Here is a 20721-nt window from a genome sequence, read left to right as displayed (position 1 = left end):
CACTCACAAAGCCATGCTGACTGTCCCTAATCAGTCCTTGCATCTCTAAATGCCTGTAGAACCTGTCTCTCAAAATACCTTCCAACAATTTACCCACCACAGATGTGAGGCTCACTGGCCTGCAGTTCCCAGTCTTTTCCCTGCAGCCCTTTTTAAACAAAGGCACAACATTTGCCACTCTCCAATCTTCAGGCACCTCACCCGTGACTATCGATGATTCAAATATCTCGGCTAGGGGACCCGCAATTTCCTCCCAGCCTCCCACAACGTCCTGGGATATACTTCATCAGGTCCCGGGGATTTATCTACCTTGATGTGCTATAAGACTTCCAGCACCTCCTCTGTACTATGTACACTCCTCAAGACACCACTCTATATTTCCCCAAATTCCCTAACATCCATGCTTTTCTCAACAGTAAATACTGAATGGGACAAAGGGAATGCAAATGAGGATACAGAAGGCTAAGAAGGTGCTAAAAGTGTCCATTAAGTTATCAGAATGCGTGAATGACGGAAGAGGTACAGATTGTTAAAGTACTGCCTGAGGAATGTGACAGTTGCCCGGGGTGTGTGTGTGTGTGTATAAGAATGGAGAAGTGGAAAAATGGAAGTGAGAGAGAAGGATGATAAAATGGGTAAATGAGATGAAACAAAATGAAATAATAAATGGAAATGGGGTGAAGGTGGAGGAGAGAGTTCATGCTCTGAAGCTGTTGAACTCAATGTTCAGTCCAGAGGGTTGTAAAGTGCCCAATCGACAGCTTGCGTTGGCATTTGCTAGAACATTGCAAAAGGCCAAGGACAGACATGTGGACAGGAGAGCAGGGTGGTGTGTTGAAGTGGCAAGTGACAGGAAGGTCTGGGTCCTGCTTGCGGACGGACCAAAGGTGTTCAGCGAAACAGTGTTTGGTCTCTCCAATGTAGAGTAGACCACATTGGGAGCGGCGAATGCAATAGACCAGCGCTGCTTCACCCGAAAGGGGTGTTTAGGGCCTGGGACTGTGAGCAGGGAGGAGGTAAAAGGGGCAGGTGTTGCACCTTCTACAATTGCATGGGAAGGTGCCGTGGGCAGGGGGTAAGGTGTTGAGTGTGATGGATGAGTGGACCTGAGTGTCCTGGAGAGAATGGTCCCTGCGGAATGCTGACGGGAGGAGGTGAGGGAAAGATGAGTGCTGGCATCATGCTGGAGTTGGTGGAAATGGTGGCGGGTGATTCCTTGAATGCGGAGACTGATGGGGTGAAAAGTGAGGACAAGGGGAACCCTATCCTGGTTCTGGGAAGTAGGGGAGGGGTGAGAACAGTGGCCCGGGGGATGGGTTGGATGTGGTTGAGAGCCCTGTCAAACATAGTAGGTGGAAAACCATGACAGAGGAAGGAAGAAAGTCATATGAGCAGCACTATTTTGAAAAGTGGCATCATCAGAACAGATACGGCGGAGGCGAAGGAACTGATAGAATGGGATGGAGTCCTTACAGGGTGTGGGGGTGTGAAGAGCTGTCGTCAAGTAGTTGTGGGAGTCGGTGGGCTTGTAATGGATACTGGTGAATAGTTCATCACCAGAATGCTGATTCTCTTTGCTCTCAACTGTGACGGAGGGTCATCTAGATTCAAAACATTGGCTCTATTCTTTCCCCACAGATACTGTCAGACCTGCTGAGTTTTTCCAGCATCTTCTGGACAGGAGATGATTTTGATCTTCTCTTTCACATTAATAGTAGATGCCTCGTGTACATTTGAGCAAGGATCGTACATCACTGCTGTGTAAAATCCAGCTATGTTCCACACTAGATTTGCTATTTGAAAAGAGCTAGGATTTCAGATGGAAAGCATAATATGTAAAGAGGTGGCATCTTGATATTTCCATAAAGGTTCATCAGCTTCATAAAATGAATAATTTTCTCATCAACTGACTTAAAATTAGTTCAAATAACGGAATCTTATGGCACAACGAAGTTTGGCTCCAAAGGAAAACCTAGTTTTGGTAGCCATTTTCATTAACTTTCTCTGCCCAAGCTGCCATTCCTGCCGAGAATTAACTGAAAAAGACTTTGTGAATAAAAAAAGAATCTGACTTGTTCTCCTATTAACATTTTACTTACTCCCTTAAACTTTTTATGACCTGATTGAAACACAAACAGAAGATCTGTTTTCTCAAGCTTTATTACAAATTCATTCTTCTCACGTTACAATTAAAAGTATGTGAATAATGACACACCTTCTATATTTCTATTTTTAATGTTATAATGTCAGAACAGCAACCGTGTGACTTTGTTCCTGCTCTGTATAAAGTTGAAGTATCTCTGACAGTTCTCTGGTAGGAGGAAATTGATGGATAACAGAATAAGATGTTAATTGATGTATAAGCATATAAAAAATTTTTTCAAGGGGATGCAAAAGATGAAAGATAGTTGCAAAAAAATCCAAATCCTGATGCAACATGACGGTCACTAATATTGGCCAAACGAGTGAAGTTAAATTTTTTATCCTGAAGAAAGGCTATAACTTGCAGTTATATCACACTTCTTGGGAGTGTTGGGCACCTCAACTGCCTTACAGTCAATAAAATGCTTTTGAAAATGTCACTATTGCAATCTGGGAACATAGTGCCCAATTGAGTACAGAAAAGTTTCACAAATCACAATGAGATAAATGACATTTTTAAAATTTGTTCACAAGGCGTGAGCATTATTGGCTGGGCCAGCATTTGTAACATGGTCATCATGAGACTTTTAATTCCAGATTTTTTTTAAAAATTCAAATTTCATCATCTGCCATAGTTGGATTCGAACTCCAGTCCCCAGGGAATTACCCTGGATCTCTGGATTACTCGTCCAGTGACAATGCCACAATACTACCACCTCCTCCCAAGCCTAATTCAGCCTAAACAAAGCTGGTTGAGAAATAAATGTTCGCCAGGCGATGAGGAAAATCGCCCTACTTTGCTTTCAATATTACAATAGCATCTTTTACATCCACTTGGAATTTTTACAGGTACTTTGCAATCAAATTCCATGAGTATGTCCATAAGTCTGTGAAAAGCAGCAATGGGTGTTTTTTATTTTATATACCTGTCTTGTGTGCAGTTGTATACTGGTAGTCAAGATCAAGTAATCCTCAGGTGAAGTGTTTGAGGGCAGCAAATAATTCATAACTGAATGGCATAACTTCTGACAATTTGGTAAGCAGAGACAACAGTAAGCTAGTCCATAGGATTTTTCCGCATTTCAGGCTGAGAAGCTGGTATACCCAAAGACTGAAGTGAGACATCACCTACACTGGTCCACACAAATTGGTGTCCAACATTCATCAACTGTATGATTTCCATTTTTTAAAAATTAATGAAACAAGACCTTCTTCTCTAGCCCAGCTACCAAGAGTGGACAAGTGCAACTGTTTTCGGGCACCACCTGTACTGTCTTTCACAGTGTGCCTTTACACATGCATAAACATTCCAAAATTAGGAAATTGACTGCTTTTGAACTAAAAATGGGCAAGCTTTATCTCATCCAGAGAGTAATTTATAGTACCATGGACTTTGTATGCTATTTTGTCTCTTTTTGTATCAGGAGGCAAGAGAAATTACTTCATAAAGCTTCAAAATCAATATTCAAAACAGTATAAATGTCTGGAATAAATTCATGTGAGCATGAAGTCTGTAGGAAGTGTATTATATTTGTCCCAAACCCAGTCCATGTACATATCTGTTGATTCTCTACTAAGAGCATTCAGTTCCTTTCTTTACTTTAAGAGAGGAAGAACATCAAGCAATGTTATTGATAGATCTTTAAGTATCCAATTTCATTCTCAACTCTTCTTTGGCCTACTGTGGCCAAAAGTCTTTTAATGATGAAAGGGATAAACTGCATAACTATAGATATAACATTAGTACCAACTTAGAAAGTCTTCAAAGAATTGTTAGTGTATAAAGATGCCATTCAGCCCATTATCTCTACCAACTCACCACATGAGCAATTCACTTAGTGCTAAATACCCATCTTCTCCCTTCATCCTTCCTTTTCAGATAACAGTCTAATTCCCTTTTGAATGCTTTGAATGAACCTGCCTTCATCACACTCAGGTAGTGCTTTCCAGACCATAAACTTTATTATCTCATATCGCTTTTACTTGTTTGCCTGGGTTACTTAAGGGCAACCAACACAGATTTAAAACACAGAAGTTCACTGAGCAAATAAGCGTATCGATAAAGAAAATGCAGTAGATATTACTTGCATGCATTTTCAAAAAACATTTGATAAGGTGTTACATCGCAAGTTTGTTAATAAAAATAAAGCACATGGAATTGGGATTCATCAGCCAATTAAAAATAGGCACAAGGGCAGCTTACAGTAATAGCCTGGAATGACGGAAAATAATAGTGTTCCCCAGGGAGGTATTATCACCATTACGCCTCACACAATAGGGATCCCATGAGCAGTTTTGATAAGGTAAACAGGGAAAACTATTTCAACTGGTTGGAGAATTGGCAACTTGGATTTTGCTATTGGTGATTCTACACTTTCCAATCGAGTACACAATTGAAGACTTTCACCCAGACTGCAACCTCGATACAGTAAAAGCATCAACATCTTTCGAAGGGAAAACTTGAAAAGAAAAAGTTAGACATGGAGACAGATGTATTCTGTTATCCTTGTTTAAGAGCATGCATGCTGAAATAGTAAGAAGTTTAACAACACTAGGTTAAAATCCAACAGGTTTATTTGGTAGCAAATGCCACTAGCTTTCGGAGCGCTGCCCCTTCGTCAGGTGGAGTGGAGAAATGCTCACAAACAGGGCATACAGAGACACACCTGGTGTTGTTAAACTTCTTACTGTGTTTACCCCAGTCCAACGCCGGCATCTCCACATGCTGAAATTGTACCAAGGAAAAGGTTATAAAGTTAGGTACCATTATTGATTTATTTGTAGACTTTATGACTTTCATGTTTATGAGGATATGATTTGGTTAACATGCAAACATTTACTCAACCAAATGCAAGCAGCACTTCTCCAAGGTTGGATAGTAGTAAGCATCACTGATAAGCTATTGAGGTACTTCGAATTCTTGAATTTTACAGAAATCTAATCCTGCTCTCCCACCTGATACAGGTTTGGAAGGTTTTCAACTTGTATGGATTTCTAAACTGGCTTCATTGGTCTGAAAGACATGCTGGTTAGGTGCATTGGCCATGCTATAATTTTCCCTCAGCGTATCCAAACAGACGCCGGAGTGTGACGATTAGGGGATTTTCACAGTAACTGCATTGCAGTGTTAATGTAAGCCTACTTGTGACAGCAATAAATAAATAAATGTTCAAGGGATGTTAAAGATAATCATCTGAATTAGCGATCAATCCAAGAATTCAACCAACAACATGCATATCAAGACAATGAAGTGATCAGATTCAAAACTAGCTTTTGAACGGATACAAAATGAACAAAAACTGGAACCAGCCACAGTCATTATTAAATGCCTCTAAAAGTGCATGTTCCATTAAATTTAGAGGGTAAAAAGACAGGTTAATCAATGGGGGACATATATTTTTGTCAGTTAACTATTTTTTCCTTACTTAATTTTTGTATTTTATGTTGAACAGATAACACAAACATTTAATCCACTTTTAGCACTGAATATCAGCACCTGGATCAAAGTTAATGTTACTCTTCCCCAACAAATCTCTTGCCTCAGAAGAGCATCTATTTTAACACAAATGTGATGCTTTCTATTTTTTGATATTAGCAAACCCTGTAGCAAAACCAAAATTGCAAATAATTTTGTTATGGATCACACTTGAATTGATTTGAAACAGCCAAAACAGAGAATCCTTGCAATCAGGTGTGGCGTCAGTCCAGGTTACATTAGGGCACAGGCCCCAAAGTGAAGTGACAGCTTACCAACCCACTGTCTCAACAAGACCTTGAACAAGCACTTGCAAAAACTGAAGAAACATTCCACAAATGTAGCAATACACATGAAAATGACAAATGTCCCCATCCCCCCCAACTCCTTCTGTTCCAATTATGTGTGAATAAGTGGAGCTTTATCTATTCATCATGTGTGTGGCAAAAGTGTGCTGAACCTCCAGATGTTTCAAGATAATAGTAATGAAGGGAAGGCAAATGGCCAAACACAGAAGGAAACAATCAGATATCCAGCAAGTAACAAAAAACTACTTTGAATATGATGGCTCAAAAGGGACCACAAATTTAACACTCACCAATCAAGACTGCTATTACAGTAGAAGATTAATTTTCTTCAGCTGTGAATTACCAAATGTTCACTTGGGCAAATCCCAAGTAAGTCACACAAACAACTTAATCCACCAGTAGATTGAGACATGTTGCTTTGTGATACAGGTTCAAGATCAGGGTTCCAATAGAATGACAAATGATGCCTGTGCGTTTCCTTCATTAATATAAACAGATTTTCTGAAAGGGTACATCAGCAACGCCACAAGAAATGATTGAAATTAAGTTGGTTGCATTTTATTGTAGCATAAACACAAGGCATGTTTTTCCTCTCACCCATATGTTGAAGATAGGAAGAAGATAAGCAACAGATTAAATTAATTGAGGTACAAGCCTGGAAGCTGCTCACAAAGGCAAGTCCAGGCATGATAGAAATTTGCTGAAGGGGAAATCCCCATATGAGGTCATGTGGCAAGAAGTCAACAGGAGAAAACAAAGAACTTGCATGACACTCATTAGCATGTAAATAGGCTGCGATGTTTTTTGTTTTATTAGTACACAATACCCAAATAGATGCATAATATCATATCTGAGGGGTATCCAAATCTAAAGAGCCTATATAGTTATGGAAAAGTGGATGTCTTTCTGGCCACTCTGTACATGGCATGGAGGATCATTTATATTTTGGAACAAAATAATTCGTTTCAATGGGAGCCAGAATTTATATTAAAAGGAGCAGCCAATCTTGCAAACCAGCCCTAGAAAATCAGCTATCAACTCAGCACCTTGAGCAGTCTGAAATGTTGGCTTTTTTTGAGATTAACAAAACTTTGCAAGGATCCGCATGGCAACTCCCTCTAATTTATCATCAGGTTGCTGAGGAAGTGGGACAAACGAAAATGGTAGAACCCAAAAATATAAAAGAGTGTGTTTTTTTTTTAAAAAGTCAGTTAAATGTTAAGATAGGATTGAGGGGAGTATGCCTTGAACAGTAAGTACTACCCACAGACCTACTTTCTTTTCTAACAAAGTCTTATTAAATGAATTTCACTTCAGGACAATTATTCCCAATACCTGTGTATATTTCTATATGTAGTGACACAATGAAATGTGTTCAAAAGGAAAAAGTAAAATGAAATGGGGGGGGGGGGGTATCGAATTTAGCCAGCTTTTTTTGGATAAAACTGTAAATATTTCTGGACAAAATCTATGCCAAATCACAAAAGGAAACATATTTCAACATCTGTTATTCAGCAGGTACTCCAGTTAAACCCCTTATTGTGCTATTTCAATTGAGGTGGCTACCTGTCACCCAAACATCGTGATAAAATTATCATTCTCCCCACATCCCGTGCTCCCCCTCTATTAACTTGTTAAGCATAGCTATGCATTTCATGCACCCTCAGTAAATGACTTACCAGATCCCTGTGTAACACCCAGTTAGCATGCAGGTAGTGAATGCCATCTAAAATCTGATACAATAGGGACTTCACCATCCCTCGAGGTAATTGAACTGGTTTCTTGTTTGCTTTAGAAGCTCTGTGAAATTTGATTATGTGCTGAAAAAGGAAAAATAAAACATTTATTGGGAAATGAAAAAATTGGAAAGTCAGAGATTTGGACCACATTACCAATGAAGTGCATTCGAGAAGTATTTTCTTGGCTGTGTACTGGCACATTTTGAAAATCCCTTACCTTTTCCAGCCTCATTGCTAACTTCAAAAGACAAATGATGTATTTTTCCTCAAAACATGTATACAACAAAAAAGATTCCTCCATCTGCATCTGCTTCAATTCAAACCCCAACCAAAAATGCTTCTTGCATTAAACATTCAGCATACAATGTGCAAGCAGTTGAAGGAATGTATTGAGTTAATTGGTCAGAAGCTCAACCAAGATTTAACTAACATAAAATTAACATTCAACCAGTTAAGAATGCGATAATGTAATCGATTCGACTTGAGCTTCTGAATTCCTGCTGCAGTGAATCAGTGTATAAGCCTTCCTGAAGAGCTTAATAAGGCATTCCTTTCTAAAAGAAGTACTCTGAGAGATGGCTATGCTTAGCTTTGAATTGCATTTTATGTATAAAAATGAAAACTTAAATAAGGCTGAAAATGTTCGAATCATAGTATTTATTTCGAAGATTACATAATTGACACAATATATAAATAGTTTAATGTTTATTTATTAGTGTCACAAGTAGGCTTACAATAACACTGCAATGAAGTTACTGTGAAAATCCCCTTGTCGCCACATTCGTACACTGAGGGAGAATTTAGCATCGTCTTTCTGACTGTGGGTGCGCCTAAATTTCTAAACTAATCTGTTCAATCTTCACTGGAACCATTGCGGTTTTGATTTGGATCAGTTCTTATCATTCCTCTTTGAAATATGTGACACTTCGCCTGATGTATGAAATTTATTATATGATTGATTAATATATAGAATGTTCACTTGTGGAAAGTGTAGTGTGTATTAAGTGTGACCACTGAACAATTACTGAGTATGCAGTGCTAAGAATTAACTTTCCAACATTTGAAAATTCACTGAAATGAAAATAAACTGTGCTAACTATATAGTATGCATAACACAAGGTTTCACTCAACTCTGTTGATTAAAAAGAGCAAGATAACATTTTTTGGGAACATCCCTGTAAAACAGTGAAAGTAATTATATCAACAATTTGTAGTCATCTTCTTGGTTCAATTTTAGTGGGCAGGCAGAATTGAGGAACAGAAAATATTGAAACTTGGCTCCTGTCAATCAACTATGCAAAATAAAAAAATGGTTGCCAATTCTTTATTTTATTAGATACCAACAGTATGAAAGTACACATGAAATTGTGTGAAAGCAACCTCAGAATTTAGATTTTCACTTTTCACCTATTCAAACACTTACAATAGGTCAGTTTATGATTACTCAATTTAATAACACAATTATGGTACCAAATAGATCCATGGTACAAGTTTTGGAAATAGATGTTAAAACACAAACATTTCAGGTTAAGTTAATTGGTGGCATAAGCAGTGAAATTAGCTAATGTTGCACAAAGTACTAGCAGTCCAGAAAGATAGACCTTACCCAGAGGTCATGTTCAGCATAGTCAAACAAAAGCCACACTTTCCTGTCTGCATGTGACAGAAATACTTTCTGGAGAGCAATGACGTTTGGGTGTTTCAACTCCCGCAGCAACTGTGAAACAAAATATTCTGCATTAGAGTTGTGACAACTGAAAAGTACATTCCCATTGTATCAGAGTTAATAGGTCCTTCAATTCAACTTCATCCTCACAATCAAGAAGTTTATTAATAGCTTCATTTGCACTCCACACCCTCAATTTTATACAGGCGCACTGCCTCAAAACCAGCAATCTCGGGTTCTAGTCCATGCTGGATTTTGGATTGGGCAGTTCAGGTCAAGTGGTTTGGGCTAGGTTGGGTCAAGTCAGGACAAAGGTCACTCGGACAACGAGTCGGCACACCAGTGCATCACCTAGCCAAACAAAAAAGTTATATTACTCGCCTAATAATATTTTTAAGCTGCCATGTAGGAATTTTAATCATGTCTGGTTTTCGGATAGCTAGATTTGAAACACTGTATATGTGGCGTCCAGCATATTTCTCATGCACCAAATTTTTTTTTGGCAGAGCTCAAATCCCTTCAAAATTTTAAGACAGGGCGCTTTCAAATGGCGAATGACCAACATTCTGCAGGCTGTTTACAAAAGAATTAAAGAAAATAAAACCCAATTGCAATTTCAGTTCACTTGGAATTCTCCAAAGCAATCCAAATTCTCTGGCCTTTTCTACAAAGGATTTTGTATTCTTCCTTCTTAATTACTTCATCAATTCACTTTTAAGACATAATAGACTCTACCCATTCACAACTTGATGTAAAGCGTTACATGCCCCTAAAATCATTCCGAATTTTAAAACAAATTCTTCTAACCTCATGTTCATTCTTCCAGTAATCATCTAGAGCTTCTGCCTCTTTGTCACTAATTTGAAACTGTCTGCAAACATCATTCCCTCTTCCCTCTCAAGACATGGAACAGAAGTAGGCCTCGAGCTGGTTCTGCATTTAATGAGATCTGGATGAATTTGCGAACCAACTCCATATATTCATCTTTGTCGCATATACCTTAATATCCCAGTTAATAAAAATATGCCAATCTCAAATTTAAAATTCATAACTGTTTTAGATTCAACTGATGTTTGCAGGCGAATGCCAAACTCCTATCACCTGTTGTATATCAAAATGCTTCCTAATTTCACTCCTGACAGTTCTGGCTCTCAGTTTTAGATAATGTCCACCTGCCACCACCCAGGAAAAAGAGTTTATTTCCATCTGCCCTATCAGTTCCTATTTATATCACCTTCTAACTGGTCAAAGAACCACCTGAAATAGTTATACTCATGTAATGACACCTTTCAGATAATATCTCAGGCACCATCATCACCATCCCTGAATATGCCCTGTCCCACCAGCAAAACACAACCAGCAAGGTGGCTATAGTAAACAGCCAGGAAGGAGCTGCCCTGGGAGCCCCCAACATTGATTCTGGACCCTATTGAGGTTTCATACCATCAGGCCAAACACGAGCAAGGAAACCTCCTACTGATTACCACAAACAATCGCACCCCCACCCCTGTCCTTGTCAGCTGATAGAAGAGTACTCCATGTTAAACACCATTTGGAGGAAACACAGAATGACATGGGGAGAGGAATTTACTCTCGGTGAGGTACTTCAATGTCCATCACCAAGTATGGCTCAGTGGCATCACTGCTGAACAAGCCGGCCAGGTCCGAAAGGACATAACTGCGAGACTGGGTTGAGGCAGGTGGTGAGGGAAGAACCTACATGACCTCATCCTCAGCGATCTGCTTGCCACAGATGCATCTGTCCATGACAGTATCCGTAGGAGGTACGGTCTTGTGGAGATCAGGTCCCGTCTTCACAATGAGGATGCCCTCATTGTGTTGAGTGGCACTACCACCATGCTGATTCTGAACATATCTAGCAACTCAAGACTGGGTTTCCAGGAGGCTCTATGGGCTATCAGCAGCAGCAGAATGGTACTCGACCACAACCTGTAACATCATGGCCTGGCATATCCCTCACCCTACTGTTATCACTGAGCCAAGGGATCAACCTTCCTTCAATGAAGAATGGAGGCAGGCATGTGGGGTGTTGGGTCCATTCATTCATTTGAATAGATGAGAGGACAGCACTGGTATGAGTTTTAAATTGGTTTTCTCTTATTGAAAAGAACTTAAAGAATTAACATGACAGAAGCAAAAAAGCGAACTTGGAGACTGGCTTCTCGGTCAGGCCCTAAGAACTGAATTAAATATGAACTGAATTGAACACACATACTCCAAAATCAAAAATATATTTCAACCCGGATTTTGCGGATTGTGATGAGGACCGTCAGAGAATACAGTAGATTATAGATTGGTTGAAGACTTGGGCAGAGAGATGGCAGATGGAGTTTAATCTGGACAAACATGAACATAGAACATAGAACATTACAGCGCAGAACAGGCCCTTCGGCCCACGATGTTGCACCGACCAGTTAAAAAAAAAAACTGTGACCCTCCAACCTAAACCAATTTCTTTTCGTCCATGAACCTATCTACGGATCTCTTAAACGCCCCCAAACTAGGCGCATTTACTACTGATGCTGGCAGGGCATTCCAATCCCTCACCACCCTCTGGGTAAAGAACCTACCCCTGACATCGGTTCTATAACTACCCCCCCTCAATTTAAAGCCATGCCCCCTCGTGCTGGATTTCTCCATCAGAGGAAAAAGGCTATCACTATCCACCCTATCTAAACCTCTAATCATCTTATATGTTTCAATAAGATCCCCTCTTAGCCGCCGCCTTTCCAGCGAAAACAATCCCAAATCCCTCAGCCTCTCCTCATAGGATCTCCCCTCCATACCAGGCAACATCCTGGTAAACCTCCTCTGCACCCTCTCCAAAGCCTCCACATCCTTCCTGTAATGTGGGGACCAGAACTGCACACAGTACTCCAAGTGCGGCCGCACCAGAGTTGTGTACAGTTGCAACATAACGCTACGACTCCTAAATTCAATCCCCCTACCAATAAACGCCAAGACACCATATGCCTTCTTAACAACCTTATCTACTTGATTCCCAACTTTCAGGGATCTATGCACACATACACCTAGATCCCTCTGCTCCTCCACACTATTCAAAGTCCTCCCGTTAGCCCTATACTCAACACATCTGTTATTCCTACCAAAGTGAATTACCTCACACTTCTCCGCATTAAACTCCATCCGCCACCTCTCGGCCCAACTTTGCAACCTGTCTAAACATGAGGTAATGCATTTTGGAAGGTCAAAAACAAATAGGAAATGTACAGTAAATGGCAGAACCCTTAAGAGTATTGATAGGCAGAGGGATCTGGGTGTACAGGTACAAAGGTCACTGAAAGTGGCAACGCAGGTGGAGAAGGTAGTCAAGAAGGCATACGGCATGCTTGCCTTCATCAGCTGGGGCACCGAATTTAAAAATTGGCAAGTTGTGTTGCAGCTTTAGTTAGGCCACACTTGGAATATTGTGTTCAATTCTGGTTGCCACACTACCAGAAGGATGTGAAGGCTTTGGAGAGAGTACAAAAAAGCTTTACCAGGATGTTACCTGGTATGGAGGGCATTAGCTATGAGGAGGGGTTGGAGAAACTTGGCTTGTTCTCACTGGAACGACGGAGGTTGAGGGGCGACCTGATAGAAGTCTATAAGATTATGAGGGACATGGACAGAGTGGATAGTCAGAATCTTTTTCCCAGGGTGGGAGAGTCAATTACTAGACAGCATGAGTTTAAGGTGCGAGGGGCAAGGTTTAAAGGAGATGTACGAGGCAAGTTTTTTTTTTTTACACAGAGGGTGGTGGGCGCCTGGAACTCGCTGCCAGGGGAAGTAGTGGTGGAAGCAGATACGATAGCGACTTTTAAGGGGCATCTTGACAAATACATGAATAGAATGGGAATAGAAGGATATGGTTCCCGGATAGGTAGAGGGTTTTAGTTCAGTCGGGCAGCATGGTCAGTGCAGGCTTGGAGGGCCAAAAGGCCTGTTCCTGTGCTGTAATTTTCTTTGTTCTAACCCTTATCTTGTTATTGGAAGTGTCCTTCACACGCTGTCTCCATCTAGAAAAACAATCCTTGCAGCTCCTGTTATGAGGAACTGTTGTTTGCCTGCATTGTTTATCCTTCAGGAATGCAGTCCATTTTTACCCAACCCATCATGTCTTCTGATTCTACATCTTGTCAAGTTAGCTATAATTGTTCAGCTTAGCAGACTTGGTTAACCCCTACAGTCTAGCATTTAAATATAATTGTGCATAGGCAGAAATATCTTGAAATGAACCACAGAACTAAGCAATGCCACAACCAACAAATCAGATCCAAGCTCTGCAGTTCTACCACTTCCAGTCGCGATTAGTGGTGGAGTCACTGGTGAGGGAGGCTTCACCAATATCCTCATCTTCAACGAAGTGGGAGCCAAACACATCAGTGCAAAAGACAAGGTTGAAGCTTTTGGAATAATCTTCAGCCATAAGTGCCAACTGGGAGATTCAACTTGGCTTCCTCCAGAGGTTTGCAACATCACATCTTCAGCCAATTCAATTCACTCCACGTGATATCAAGAAACAGCTGAAGGTGCTGGGTACTGCAAAGGCTATGGGCCTTGATAATAATCCAGTAATAGCACTGAAGACTGGAGCTCCAGAACTTGCTGTGACTGTCGTCAAGCTATTTCAGGACAGCTAAATCTACCCGGAATGTGGAAAATTGCTCAGATATGTGCTGTACACAAAAGGCAAATCCAACCTGGCCAATTAAAGACCCAACAGTCCACTCTCGATCATCAGTAAAACGATGGAACGGGTTATCAACTGCGCTATCATGTGTCACTTGCTTAGCAATAACCTGCTCAGAATCACTCAGCTCTTGACCCTATTACAGACTTGGTTCAAACATGGAAAAAAGAGTGGCACTCCAGAGGTGCAGTGAGAGTGACTAGGCAGCATTTCACCAAGTATGGCATCACAAGGAGACAGATTAAAACTAGTATCAATGGAGTCAGGGGGGAGAAACTCTTCACTCGTTGGGAGTCATACCTAACACAAAGGAAGATGGTTATGGTTGTTAGCAGTCAACCACCTCAGTCCCAGTACATTACTGAATAAGTTCCTCAGGGTAGTATCCTAGGCCAACCATCTTTAGCTGCTTCAAGAATGGCCTTCCTTCCATCAGAAGGTCAAAAATGGAGATGTTCGCTGATGGATGCAGCATGTTCAGCACTATTTGTAATTCCCCAGATACTGAAGCAGTTTATGTCCAAATGCAGCCAGAGTTGGATAATATCCAGGCTCGGTGGGCTGACATGTAGCAAGTAACACTCTCCCAACACGGTGTGGAAAATGACCATCTCTGACAAGAGAGAAGCAAATCATCACCCCCTGACATTTAATGGCACTGCCATCACTGATTCGCCCACTATCAACATCCTGAGGGCTGACTGGTGACCAGAAACTAAACTGGACTAGTCATATAAATACTGTGGCTACAAGAGTAGATGAAAGGCTAGGAGTCCTACAGTGAGTAGCTCACCGGCTGACCCTTCAGAGCCTGTCCACCATCTACAAGGCAGAAGTCAGGAGTGTGATGGAATACTCTTCACTTGCCTAGAGGAGTACAGCACCAACAGCATTCAAGAAGCTGACATCATCCAGGCAAAGCAGCCCACTAGATTTGCACCCATTCCATAAATATTCACTCTCTCCACCAGAAACACACATTGGCAGCAGTGTGTACACCATCTACAAGATGCACTGCAGGAACTCACCAAAGTTCCTTGAGAGCACCTTACAATTCCACAACTTCTACCATCTAGAAGGAGAAGGACAGTAGATGTATGGGAACACCATCACCACCACCACCTGGAAATTCCTCTCCAAGCCACACACAAATCCAGACTTGGAAATAGATCATCATTCCTTCACTACTGCTGGCTGAAAATCCTGGAACTCCCGCCCTAACGACACAGGGTGTACCTACACCACATGGACCGCAGCAGTTCAAGACAGCAGTTCACCACCACCTTCTCAAAGGCAATAATGGATGAACAACATAGGTTGGCCTGCCAGAGATGCTCACATTCCAAGAATGAATGAAAAAAATCCTTCCTATAATGTGGCGTGCAGAACTGCTGGTAGTTCTGCAGGTGCAGTCTAACCATGACAACTTTGCATAGTTGAAGCATGACTTGTATTTTGCATTCTAGTCCTCTACATATAAAGGCCAGCATTCTACTGGCCTTTTTGATTATTTCTGTATCTTTTCATGACATCTTATTGATCTCTGTACCCAGACTCTTTGGAATCCACTGTTTCTCACTTTTCACCACTTAAGTACCACCACGTTCTATCCTTTTTAGGTCCAATATGAGGGACGTAACATTTATCTACAATGAAATCCATTTGCCAGTTTGCCCATTCCATCTACATGACTTACAATGCCAGCTATCTTTGCGTCATCGACAAATATGGATATGTCGATTCCTAACCCATAATCTAAGTAATCAATAAATGAGATGAATAGTTAAGGCCCTGAACACTAATCCTTGCAGGATGGCACCAGTCATTTTCTGCCAATTAGAATACCTGCCCATGATCTCTACTGCCAGTCTCCTATCATTCAGCCAATTTCCATACCTGGCGAGTTCCATGATTTCATGCTTACCTACCAGTTTCATCAAATGTCTTCTTGAAGCCCATATAACTAACATCTATAGAGATTCTATATCCACTACTTTAGTTGCCTCTTCAAAAATGAATTAATCAGATTTTCAAGTACGACCCACATTTGAGAAGTTTCATGCTGGCTCTCAGTCAAAAGATTTCACGGTGTTCAGTCATTTTGTCCTTCTTTATAATTAGCAACTTCTCAACAACAGATGTTAGGCTAAGTGGTCTATAATTCCCTGTCACATTTCTTAAATAGTGAACTGATAGGTGCAATTTTTCAATCTAACGGAACAATTCCCAAATCAAGAGAACTTTGGAAGATTATGGTGAAAGCATCGGTAATTTTTTCACCTACTTCCTTTAAGCCGTGGAATATAAACCATCTGCTCCTGGGAATTAATCAGTCTTCATTGCTGTTGCTTTGCTACATTAATTCTGATTATTCCATGTTCCAAACTCTATATTAATTTTCTTGGGATATCTGGCATGCGGACCTTGTCCTAATTAGGCCAAATAGTTTCCTCCTGTGCTATAAATGACTCTGAAAGACTCTGCGGTTAAAGTAATTATTATTCAACATTTCCTTATTTTCATGGACAATATCATGGTTCTCAGTATTCATGGGGCCCCATGTTGCTCCCAACCACCTCTTTTTCCGAATACAATTATAACAAGAACGTAATGATTTTGATATCCCTTTCATACTCATTTTATAGCGGATGGTTTTTTACCCATTGTTATTATTAGTATCTTTCCCCCTTGCCAGGATCTGTGCTTATTTTGCACATTTTTCCTTTAGCTTTGTGTCTCCTATTGCTTTAGTAGTCCATGGCTTTTTTTGGGAAATGGGAGTCTTTTAGGGCTATAAAGTGGCTCTGCATCACATTAAATTCTTTGTGAACACCTCCCACTGATTATGTCATATCATTGTCACCATTATGATTAGCAGTATTTAATTTTACTCTGTTTAATTTTGACTGCACGTTATATGTAGTTTCAACAAATAACACCACATTTGTACTTTTCCCTTCCACACCAAAGTGAGTGACCAAAGTTCTGAGATTTTTACAAGGTTGCATTATGTTGACTGTAGATCGTAATGCTGAGACAGACCTGAAATTAGCAAAACCCACAAGGAAAAACAAATAAATCATATTCGTTAACACCAGTAAGACTAACATGTTCCTCTCCTTCCCTGTATTCCCCCAGCCACTCACATTACGTATGTTTCACTAACACCAAGTTACCCACAATTCTTTTAACAATTATACATCCAACAATAATACAAACTCAGAAGAACTGCTAAGAAAAGCGCAATCATTACCTACAGTATTTTAAACATTTCAACTACAGCTTATCTTTCTTCCATTATCATTTTGCATAAAAAAATTCAAGCAAAGCACCAATTCTGAACTTGTTTATATACAATTTAGACCATTTCAAAGGACAATTCACCAATGTCGTCCAATGCAAAAATCGAAGAAATGGAAGGTCTGTATCACCAAAGCCTATTTGTTGAAGGCACACTTGAGGTGCAATGAAACTGCACATGCCAGGAAGGTTTCTTTACTTATAGGTTAACTGATTCAGCAAAGTTGAGGATGCTTCATTGGATTACACTTCTGAGTTAGAGGTGTGAGAAATGTGCTATGGTTTCTATTCCTGCCCACATTGTTGAGTTGTAGAATCTGTATAATCAATGTAGAATTTGATTATAATATCCTCCTTGGTCAAATACCCTGGCACTAATTTACTGCCTAGTCTCCTACAAAAAAGGAGATTTGGGTAAAGACAGAAATTGATGCCAATATTGGGATAACCATTAAGTTGATGTCAGCATCATCAGTGGAAGTGAGATGAACTTAGGCAAAAAGTTAATTTTAACAACAGATGGGGAAAACTTAGTGGCACAATTCATTAATGTTCTTTTAGGTCTGATATCTTGGGTGGAGTTCTGACCAGAGCGACAGGACAAATACTCTAGTTTGGCTAATCTTCATCTACAGCTTATGATCAATCATTTTGCCAAAACAGAAATTTTTAAGAAACTCTAGTTGGATGCAGGCGAAGTAAATGCCATTTGCTACAATCTTTCTACTAATCTTTTTGATAGAGCAGAACAGAGAGCAGTTAATCATGTACCTACCCAATATCACACAGTCACTGCCCCTAGTGAATATCAGTTAGGTATCAATTACAAAGCTGCTCGTCAAAATAGATACTATTTCCAGCTTGGACATCTCTAAAGGTTATGGGCAGAAAAAAATATAAAATTTGCTTCAAATTATACAATAATCTCAATTTCCTAACTTTGCAGCATAAATTGATCTTTTTGTTGGAATTGATCAGGAATTGAAAATTCCACAAGTCTGAAAATGAAATTTCCAATTTATGTGGTTGGCAGCAAATTCAAGTTCAAAGGAAGAATCAAAAAATTGAAGAGATAAAGGAATGCAAAAACGTAAAAGATAGAAAAATCTAAAGGATAAAACATTAAAACGAAGGACGGTTGAAGAGGTAAAAGATGTCAAAAAGCAAAGGAAAACAAAAACCTCATTCAAAAGATTAAGAAATAAATATACAAAAATGACAAAAACACAATGGAAAATATAGAAACAAGTGTACATTATTTAGATCAGGTAATCAGCTGTTAGCTCGAATTAGCAATGCATTTTTCTGAGATGCAAAAAAAAAGACATGAGATTTGTGTTAACCAGAGTACTTAAGTCTTAACCCCAATCATGAAAAACTTATCTTTGACTACAAACATAGTTGATTATTCCCCTTTGTCCTGTCTGCCATCTTTCAAACAATTGGTCATAACATCTTCCTCTACACCCAGCTATGGGACACCACCCAGCTTCGTACTGTTACCTCAGGAATAAGGGTCGATTCATGGCTTGCGCTACTTCCCCAACTACATGATGTCCCTTGTCTGACATTCAGTCCTGATTCAGAATTCATCCCATTCAGCAGTGGTAGTGCCATACAACATGGAGGAAGGTGTTGTCATTTGAAGATGGGATTTCATCTCAAGGACAATGCAATGGTCACTCCTACCAGTACTGTCGTGGACAAACTGTGACAGGTAGATTGGCGAGGGGACTGGATCAATATCTGAAGATGGGCACAGAAACATATAAAGCCAAGTGGATGTCTCTTTAAGAGAGCTGTTGCAAGCCTTTTTCTGCAAAATGTTTTGTTTCAGAGATACAATTTAAAAAATCTTAATTTCAATATTTTAAACATTATAAATACAGCCTGCTGGCAATGATGCTGCTTATCCAGAGTGTACTCAGTAATAATAGTATCTTCTGCCAAATTCAACATTTCAAACTGAAATTTAGTCAGCATGAACTATTCAATGTCTCAAAGTACCTGTCAATATTCCTTCTGCCAGAATAGTCAATAGGTTTAATGCTATTTCTTGCTGGTCTAAGAGGTCACCAGTTCAAATGACGAATTCCATAGTGGTGGAAAGGTGGAAATTCTCATCCCTGATAATCAAGTCAATCTTGTCTGCAGTTAACATCAAAATGTCTTGGTAAGATAACTTGTTATAACACCACAGTTCCAAGGAAAAATCATGGGAATGCATTTTTGAGATAGCTGTATAGATGGTGAACTCCTGGGATTAAGCAACGTTCCTCCTTTTTTGATCCACAATGTTGGAATATATTATTCAATGTGGCTGGTAATAGTTATAAATTCATAAAATGTTGGTTATCATGTTAAATTATTAAAATGACCACTAACAGAAAATAGATTCTTGATTTCATCTCCCAATCAGGAATAGGTCTACTCTGAAGGAATTTGTGCTCCAAAAACCTACATAAATCACATCAGATACATGTTACTTGACTTTCAATCACCTGTTGTAGAGCAATCCAGTCTGTCCCATTCCCCTGCTCAATCCTCATAACCCACTACGAACACGATGGGCTGAACAGCCTCCTTCTGTGCTTTTTTTTTCCTCTACGACAAATGACTTGCTTAGCATAAATGTTTCGGAAAAATACTTCAAATAATTACTTTTAGAAAATGACTATTATGGTGAAGTTACTTAGGTATGGCACCTTAAATGCATGTCCGATTTCCCTTTGACCTCTTTTTAGGGACCCACGCTTCCACCACTGTCATAGCCATCCATGTTATACACACAATTCCAGGGAAGAAGGATTACTCCATCTGTTCTTTGGTGACATTGGTTTAAGGAAAGGGTGCTGGCTCTTTTGCCATTAGTGCAATGGGATAATTAACATCCTCCTTAATGAACAAGAACAGCTGTACAAGGCCTCAATGTAAATTGTCATCTGAAGAACCTGCACACCCAACAACCCTTCATCAGTACATTTAGATGTCACCCTAGATTCTCATCAATTTTGACTCTAGAAGTGTGTGCTATCATACTGTAATTCAAATGGTAAAATTGGATAGTGCATGGGCTTAACCTAAGGACAAACAGAGAGTTACTTGTATTGGAGGGGTAGGGATGTGGGAAACAATACACAGTAAACTAGTTACAATAGATAGGCTTGCAAATTGCACAAATTCAGGAAATTCTTTGGGATAAATATGCATCAAGGTAAACCTGTGGAAATTTTAAAAATATATAGAACCGTTAGAACAGATGGATGTTTAAAAAAACTCTGCTCACTGGGAACAGGTCAAAATCTCGGAACTACTGCCAGATAATTTTATCCAAAGCAATGAACATTCAGACTGTGAACACATTTTTCAGTTGGTCT

General features: G+C 39.8%; 1 protein-coding gene across 10 annotated transcripts in view; it reads right to left on the bottom strand.

Moving 5' to 3' along the window:
- The window catches only part of cdk8 (cyclin dependent kinase 8), a 113766-nt gene that overhangs the window by 50744 nt on the left and 42301 nt on the right, over positions 1-20721 (bottom strand). For 6 of the 10 annotated variants that reach the window (XM_078222175.1, XM_078222170.1, XM_078222167.1 and 3 more), the window contains 2 exons: positions 9271-9381; positions 7605-7745 (listed from right to left, as the gene is read on the bottom strand). The exons of 3 other annotated variants lie outside the window; for them this stretch is intronic. In XM_078222175.1, the coding sequence (XP_078078301.1) occupies positions 7605-7682 (78 nt within the window). In that variant the 5' untranslated portion in view covers positions 7683-7745; positions 9271-9381. The remainder of the gene's footprint in view (positions 1-7604; positions 7746-9270; positions 9382-20721) is intronic. One more of the 10 variants, XM_078222169.1, reaches the window with a different exon arrangement.

The sequence above is a fragment of the Mustelus asterias genome, chromosome 10 (genome assembly GCF_964213995.1).
Source record: "Mustelus asterias chromosome 10, sMusAst1.hap1.1, whole genome shotgun sequence".
In the NCBI taxonomy this organism is placed as follows: Eukaryota; Metazoa; Chordata; class Chondrichthyes; order Carcharhiniformes; family Triakidae; genus Mustelus; species Mustelus asterias.
This window is presented reverse-complemented; position numbering and strand designations above follow the sequence as displayed.